We start from the raw sequence: 8,550 nt of genomic DNA, 5'->3' as shown, positions 1-8,550 counted from the left end.
CAGGAGAGTAACGGCACAATCAGTGAAAGCCAGCAGGAGAGGGAGGAGAATGGTTGGGTCAGGTTAAAACCTCTTCCGGATTGGACCCCTCATCTCAATTTCCACCTAAAATTACCCAAATCTAACTGCCTGTAGCTCAGGACCTTAAGCAAGGTTATGCATATTCTATACTATTTGAAAGGAACACTGAAGTTTGTGGAGATGTGAAATTAATGTAGGAGAATATAACACAGCTGGTAAAAGATAAAAACAAAAAAAAACATGTTTACAATTTTTATTTGATAATCTTTGAAATGCAAAAGGACATACATTGATATAGGACGCTGGGGGTCAGTTATTTGTTGTCCACAACAGGGCAACAGTACATGTGCAAAGTCAGACTGATAACGTCAAGAATGAGCGAGTTAAATGACATTTAGTATGAAGTCACCCAGGTGTCCCACACCAGTTGCCCAAATGGCCAAATTGATTTTTTCAAGAAAATAACTACATAGAAGATACAAAAATGCTAAGCTAATAAAAAATACAAGTCTACACACTCCCAGGAATGTCATAAATGATGGATCATTAGCTTCCCTACATAAAAGGTACTAACGGGAAATGTGACAAGAATGCTGATCCAATATCTCCAAACACAGAAGTGAAACATTTAAGGGCCAAGTTAGCAGCCCACAGTGATCCAATGTCACTGTTGAACAACCACAAACCACACAAAGTTAAAAAATAAAAAATAAAACAATTTGAACACTTTAGAATGACAGTATTTGGAAGACCCTCAGTCCTCTACACAATATCGTGCTGCTGATGCCAAGTCCCAAAGCAGTCTCTTTCTGCTGTAAAGCAGAGGCAAACCGAACAAGTCGTGCAGGTGATGGGGGACTTCATGCGACAAAGAACACAACGACGCCTCCATGCTGTGGCCTTTTTGCCCCGAGGCACATTCATGCCTGCAGTTATGAATTCGGGCATGTGAACACCACTGGTGGCAGGAGCAGAAGGGACAGAGGTAGAGGGGGCAGAAAGTGCTGCAGTGGACTTTGTGCCATAGCCAGCAAGCTCCTGGATGAGCAGCTTTCTGAAGGCTAGCTGTGTCATGGAGGTCTGTCCAGAGCTCTTAGCCATTTCCTTCTGGAGGACGAATGCATTCACCACAGCAATGTCTATGAAATGATAGAACAATGTTCTGTACCATTTCGTTGTCTTGTGGAGAACATTGTAGTCGCCTATCAGAGCGTCTGACAGGTCCACACCTCCCATGCTCTTGTTGTAATCCTTCACAGCAGCAGGAATGGGAACATTTTTAGTGGTCTGTTCCCCATTAGCGTCCTTCACACGCCTGACTACGTGATCGCCACTGTACGATTTGTGGATACTGGAGCACATGACCACCTCTCTGGTATCCATCCACTTCACAAAGAGCAGGTCATCTTTACGAATCCATCGCACGGTACCCCTATCAGCCCGCTTAGGCATGTCGTTGACTTTTGTTTTGGGAAAACCCACTCTGTTGGGACGAATGGTGCCACAAGCCCACACATTCAGCTTCCTCAGGTCTGTGAACAGGGTAGGGCTTGTGTAGAAGTTGTCCACAAACAGTTTGTAGCCCGTCCCCAGCAGTTGAAAATCTAATAATTCCATAACGGAATCATAACTAAGTCCCTTACCGGTGGCTGAGATGGATTTCCCCTCGTAAACAAAAAAATTCCAAGTGTAGGCACACACAGAATCGTCCAAAACAAACAGTTTGTACCCCCATTTTGTCGGCTTGTTACTCATATATTGTTTGTAGCCAATTCTAGCCTTTGAGGATACCATCCTCTCATCTATGGACAGGTTCTGGTTGGGCTGAAAATGGGTCTTGCAAGCCTCAACCATGCTGGGGTAGAGAGGTTTGATTTTGCAGAGCCTATCAAAGCTTGCTGTGCCTCTTCTTGTCATTGTCGTCGTCAACTTGTGGGTCACTGATATGAAGCGCCTGCGAGATAGTCAGAAACTTTTTAGAAGGCATGACAGTGGAGGGGAAAGGCAGTTGGTAGAGTGTTGACGTTCTCCAGTAGTCCTTGAGGTTTTTACACTTCACAAACCCCATGTAAATAACCAGTGAGATGTAACAGTACAGGTCTTGGATGGAAATGGGCTTCCATGCCTCTTTCTTATCTGCTTGTGTCTTAGCCCCATACTTGTTGGTGTTAGAAACCAGCGAATCAAGAACTGACAAGGAGAAAAACATCTGGAAAAGATGAAGGGGGCTGTACTTTACAGTCTTGTCCAGCTGAGGTCCTGGCTGCCTTTTCGGTCTAAATGTTGGTGGAAGTGGCTCCACATCATCTTCTAGCACAGTGTGCCAACGGTCCTCTGCCTCAGTGGTAGTTGTCGCTGGTTCACTGGCCCTCCTCCGCTTCTGGGCTGACCTCTTCACACCTCTAGATGGCCGGGCGGGGGAAGGTGTGGAGCAGGAGACAGCAGGGGTCCGGCTGGATGAACCAGCTTCAGTGTCTGAATTAGTGGGGGATGGACACCTTGACATTGTGGGTTCCCATTGTTCATCCGAGTCCCTGGCACTGTGTAAGAAAAAACAATCAGTAAGAATACTTCTACAGATGAGCCCTGTATCGACACGTAAAATAAACAGATGTCTATTATATAGAGTAGAGGGAACATAATCATGCCGGTGAAGTGTGTGTTTATCAATGGTGAATAAGGCTGGTCAGGGGAGAACGGCTCATAGTGGTGGCCGGGGTGAGGTGAGTGGAATGGTATCAAGCAACATGGTCTGTTTGGTGCTGTTCCATTCTACTCCATTCCGGCCATTGTTGTGGGCAGCCCTCCCCTCAACAGCCTCCAATGGCTATTTATATAACAATGGAATGGAGTGAATGGAACAGCACCAAACAGATCATGTTGCTTGATGATGTGGAACCTCGGGGCGATAAGGTAAGGTAACCTAGTGGTTAGAGCGTTGGGCCACTAACCCAAAGGTTGGTGGATCGAGTCCCAGAGCTGACAAGGTAAAAATATGTCATTCTGCCCCTGAACAAGGCAGTTAACTTCTCTTGGGTAGGGGGCAGCATTCGGAATTTTGGATGAAAAGCATGCCCAAATTAAACTGCCAGCTACTCATCCCCAGAAGATAATATATGATTATGATATATTTGGATAGAAAACACTGAATTTTCTAAAACTGTTTGAAACATGTCTGAGTATAACAGAACTTATTTAGCAGGCGAAACCCTGAGGACAAAGCATTCAGATTTTCTTTTTGAGGTCACTCTCTTTTCAATGAATTTTCATTGGGAAACCAGATTTCTAAGGGACATTCTTGCAGTTCCTACCGCTTCCACTGGAAGTCTTTAGAAATTGGTTGAGGTTATTCCTTTGTGTAATGAAGTACGGCCATCTTGAAGGAGGGTCACTCGAAGTGTCCTGTTTGTTAGAAGCGCGTGACCAGAAAGCTAGCTACAGTTGGTTTTAATCCTGTATTTAACACAGATCATCCCATCTTCAATTTTATCGATTATTTACGTAAAAAAATACCAAAATAAGTATTACAAAGGTAGTTTGACATTTTTTGCCAAAGTTTACAGGTAACCTTAGATATTTTGTAGTCACGTTTCACAAATTGGAACCGGTGTTTTTCTGGATCAAATGCGCCAAATAAATGGACATTTTGGATATACATCGACGGAATTATTCGAAAAAAATGACAATTTGTGATGTTTATGGGACATATTGGAGTGCCAACAACAGAAGCTCGTCAAAGTTAAAGCATGAATTACATTTTTATTTCTGCATTTTGTGTCGTGCCTGCAGGGTTGAAATATGCTTCTCTCTCTTTGTTTACTATGGTGCTATCCTCAGATAATAGCATTGTTTGCTTTCACCGAAAAGCCTATTTGAATTCTGACATGTTGGCTGGATTCACAACCAGTGTAGCTTTAATTTGGTCTCTTTCATATGTGATTTAATAAAAGTTTGATTTTTATAGTAATTCATTTGAATTTGGCGCCCTGCATTTTCTCTTGCTTTTGGCCAAGTGAGACAGTAGCGTCCCGCCTAAACTCAGATTTTTCTATATAAATATGAACTTTACCGAACAAAACATACATGTATTGTGTAACATGAAGTCCTAGGAGTGTCATCTGATGAAGATCATCAAAGGTTAGTGATTCATTTTACCTCTATTTCTGCTTTTTGTTACTCCTCTCTTTGGCTGGAAAAATGGCTGTATTTTTCTGTGACTTGGCTCTAACCTAACATAATCGTTTTGTGTGCTTTCGTCGTAAAAGCTTTTTGAAATCGGACACTTTGGCTGGATTTACAACAGGTGTATCTTTAAAATAGTGTGAAATACTTGTATGTTTGAGGAATTTAAATTATGGGATTTCTGTTTTGAATTTGGCACCTGGCAGTTTCACAGGCTGTTGACGAGGTGGGACGCTACCGTCCCACATACCCTAGTGAGGTTAACAAGAAATTTGTGGAGTGGTTGAAAAACGAGTTATAATGACTCCAACCTAAGTTTATGTAAACTTCGACTGTGTGTATAAATAAATATAAATAAATAAAAAAGATCAAAATGAATATGCGACCATTTAAACAACTGCATTAGCATGGGAAGCAAAAACCTATTTTACTTACTGGTCTAAAAGTGGATCTTTTCCTTCCAAAAACATTTCTTCCGCGCTGGAATCATAACTGTGGTCACTCACAGAGTCCTCATCCATTCCTTCTGTGTCACTCTCCTGGTCAAATTCTGCAATAATATCATCAAAATGTTTATACTTGGACTGAGATTTAGCTTTTCCACTCTTAGTAGCCATGTTTAACTTTTTCAGATTTGAGAAGTTTGTAGAAGAGAAGGAACTGCTGTGAAACGTAAACTACAGTGCGTCCTGTTTCCTTTCACCAGAGAATGAACTCTGTTGTGCACAGCTCTAGCATGATGGCTGTTTGTCCTACAAACGGCATTCACATACTGCTGGAAAGCCCAGCTCATTGGCTATCTAGCTAGGTTTCAAAACGATAGGTGGTCATTGGACCAAGACCCTTCATGGGCTAATTCAGGTGTTGTATAGCCAATACATCATGTAGAATGATGAAACAAGTTTGGTTGCCTTCTAGAGTGTATGAAGATTGCACAGAAACCGAACTTGACCATGTTAAACAATTTTAGATTTCTAACAAAATTAGATTTCATAAAATTGTTTTGTTGCAAGTTGAGTAAGAATTCATGCAGAATGCTGTTTACAACATGGATGGTGTTAGGATATACAATACCATTCAAGAGTTCGGGGTCACTTAGAAATGTCCTTGTTTTTGAAAGAATAGCCTTTTTCTGTCCATTTAAAATAACATCAAATTGATCAGAAATACAGTGTAAACATTGTTAATGTTGTAAATGACTGTTGTAGCTGGAAATCGCAGATTGTTTTATGGAATATCTACATAGTCGTACAGAGGCCCATTATCAGCAACCATCACTCCTGTGTTCCAATGGCACGTTGTGTTACCTAATCCAAGTTTATCATTTTAAAAGGCTAATTGATCCATTTTGAGCCTGTAATCAAACCCACAAATGCTGATGCTCCAGACACTCAACTAGTCTAAAGAAGGCCAGTTTTATTGCTTCTTTAAATCAGCATAACAGTTTTCAGCTGTGCTAACATAATTGCAAAGGGGTTTTCTAATGATCAATTAGCCTTTTAAAATTATAAACTTGTATTAGGTAATACAAAGTGCCATTGGAACACAGGAGTGATGGTTGCTGATAATGGGCCTCTGTACGCCTATATAGATATTCCATAAAACAATCTGCGATTTCCGGCTACAACAGTCATTTACAACATTAACAATGTTTACACTGTATTTCTGATCAATTTGATGTTATTTTATTGGACATAAAATGTGCCTTTCTTTAAAAAACAAGGACATTTCTAATTGACCCCAAACTTTTCAACGGTAGTGTATATATAGAAATACACATTTAAAATGTGCACCAATTGATTGGTGGAAAGAACAGGTGACTAAGTCAAACAAGATTTTTATTAGTCTGTGACGGCCCTACTAGTAAAAGATACCAGTCCATCTTCATGTCAACTAACAGAACTCTGCTGGTTGTCCTGGTAACAGATACCAGTCCATCTTCATGTCAACTAACAGAACTCTGCTGGTTGTCCTGGTAACAGATACCAGTGGGAAGATCTATTGTATTTGTTCAAACTGAACTACAGCACTTACTTTGATGTGTCAAATCTGATCCTTTCTTCTCTTCTCCTCCTCTCACAGTTCCACTCAGCCCCGTTGTTTTCCTGCAGTCCACCAGCTGCACAGACAACCTCTTCATATCCAGCAGTGAGGCACAACCGGGAGAGGCACGACATGGGGACTCCGGAAGGGTGGAAGGGCTAGCATTGTCCTGGTAACCATAAAGAGGGGACAGACACATATAATTATGGATGCTGATGTCACTGTTGTCATAAAGTGCTTTACAGAAACCCAGCCCAGACCCCGATAGAGCAAGCTGTATAATAGACCAAACCAAGCTGTACCATCTGGTGTTCTGATCTGGAGAGACTCTTCTCTTCCTCGTCAATATCAGGATGTTGTTGATGCTCCCCAGAGGATCCAGGATAGTCATGTCTCTCTCCTGTGTGAATGAGAACATCAAACAGACGGTAAACTTATGACCATCTATTGCAATTACAGTGTTACAAGAGGCTTGAATATATGTCTAAAAAGGGCCTAAATTAGCCACTTAAATTATGCTTTTTCTTTTTTTTGTGATCAGTGGTATAAAGTACCTAAGTAAAAAATACTTTAAAGTACGATTTAAGTTTTTCAGGGAATCTGTACTTTACTATTTTTGACTAATTTGACTTTTACTTCACTATATTCCTAAAGAAAATTATGTACTTTTTACTCCATACATTTTCCCAGACACCCAAAAGTACTCATTACATTTTGAAGGCTTAGCTGGACAGGAAAATGGTCCAATTCACTCACTAATCAAGAGAACATCCCTGGTAATCATCACTGCCTCTGATCTGGCGGACTCACTAAACACACGTTTCAATTGTAGATTGTCTGAGAGTTGGAGTGTGTCCCTGGCTATCCATAAATGTAAAAAAAAAAAAATGTTAAATGGCACCATCTGGTTTGCTTAATAAGGAATTTGAAATTAGTTATATACTTTTACTTTTGATACTAAAGTATATTTTTGACTTTTACTCAGGAAGTATTTTACTAGGTGACTCATTTTTACTTGAGTAATTTTCTATTCAGGTATCTGTACTTTTACTCAAGTATGACAATTGCGTACTTTTCCCACCATTGTGATGCAAATGTTAAAGGGCCGTTCCACAAAATGGATGCATTTTGCGTCCCTTTGATATTTTATGTAGAAATTATGCACTGTATATTATATTTAAAAGCCTGTTATATTAGAATTAGTGCACTTTAATATAGACCATAGAGAATTCAATAAATACAATTTTGAAGTGCACAAAATATATGTACCAATGGCAGATTGCCCCTTAAACAATTCCTACAGTACTGAACAACATATTCAAGTGCAGGTATTCAGTAGAATGCCCCTTAAAAAACAGAGTTCAACTACTGCATAGTTTGTGTCCCTGTTTAAGACAGTACTCACTGGTGGTAATCGGAACTTCAGTCTCCTCTTTTATTGCGATATCCTCCTCTTTTACTCGAAAAGGTTCATCCTCTTCTTTCAATTTTACGGCATCTTCCTCCTTTTTGATTCTGAAAGCTTCTACCTTTTTTTCCACTTTGACAACCTCTTTCCCATCTTCCTCTTTCACTGTAATATCATCCTCTTGTTTCTCCTTTTTCATTCTTCAAACTTCCTTGCCTCCTTTCACCAGAGTTTCTTTCTCCGTCTAGATTTGTGCGTTTATGCTCCGGGAAATTAGCCTAGTGCGGTATCAATGTAACACATTTGCTAATTTAACAAGCAAATTACGTTTATAAATGAACCAGTAGATAGGTAAACAGAATTATGTTCGAAACACTAAGAGTAATATACACAAGAATGGTATAAAGAGTTTTAGGTTTGCTAGCAAAGCACCGCGTGGTTAAACCAGAAGCCTTTTGTCGCTGTTGAAGAAGCCTCCTGTCCCGTCCACTAGATTATACGTCACGCAAGAAGCATCACCTGAAAAACTCGCCTTCTGCTGACTGGAGTGGGTAACGCAGTTTGGAAACAATAGTTACTACACTTTTGTATTGGAAAGAACGTCATAATAATTTAACAATAAGATGATATATTTTCTCTTACGTCTTACAAATAATACCGTCCTGTATACAGACGTAGAAGCTTAATAGTGTAATAATAATAGCGACCCTGGGTTTATAGTCGCGGAAATTAACCCTGCCGCACGAGCATGCTTTTGCGGCACAGTCGATAGCGCGCCGGACCTCGGGTTAGAAGGTCGAGGGTTCGAGACCTGCTCCCTACTGTTTCATTACAATATGAATATGTAAATGTTGAATAAATACTTATATGATTAGGTAGTGTTTTAATACACATTT

The 8,550-nt window shown here is 40.3% G+C and overlaps 1 protein-coding gene across 1 annotated transcript; it reads right to left on the bottom strand.

Moving 5' to 3' along the window:
* Window positions 1-260: 260 nt before the first annotated feature.
* On the bottom strand, window positions 261-8,350 carry LOC129846094 (uncharacterized). The gene is made up of 5 exons (XM_055914086.1): window positions 7,652-8,350; window positions 6,549-6,646; window positions 6,238-6,415; window positions 4,639-4,753; window positions 261-2,561 (listed from the first exon to the last, which is right to left on the bottom strand). Exons 1-5 carry the CDS (start codon window positions 7,851-7,853, stop codon window positions 1,910-1,912), a joined length of 1,245 nt encoding a protein of 414 aa, XP_055770061.1. The 5' UTR covers window positions 7,854-8,350; the 3' UTR covers window positions 261-1,909.
* Between the last annotated feature and the right edge of the window lie 200 nt (window positions 8,351-8,550).

Source organism: Salvelinus fontinalis, unplaced genomic scaffold (genome assembly GCF_029448725.1).
Source record: "Salvelinus fontinalis isolate EN_2023a unplaced genomic scaffold, ASM2944872v1 scaffold_0454, whole genome shotgun sequence".
NCBI lineage: Eukaryota > Metazoa > Chordata > Actinopteri > Salmoniformes > Salmonidae > Salvelinus > Salvelinus fontinalis.
The sequence above is the reverse complement of the archived record's forward strand: the minus strand, read 5'-3'. Positions and strand labels throughout refer to the sequence as shown.

Coding starts and splice junctions, on each gene's coding strand:
- LOC129846094 (XM_055914086.1), bottom strand. CDS start 7,853: ATGAAAAAGGAGAAACAAGAGGATGATATTACAGTGAAAGAGGAAGAT. Junction 6,647..7,651: donor TGAAGTTCCGATTACCACCA/GTGAGTACTGTC, acceptor TCATTCACACAG/GAGAGAGACATGACTATCCT. Junction 6,416..6,548: donor CCAGATCAGAACACCAGATG/GTACAGCTTGGT, acceptor TATGGTTACCAG/GACAATGCTAGCCCTTCCAC.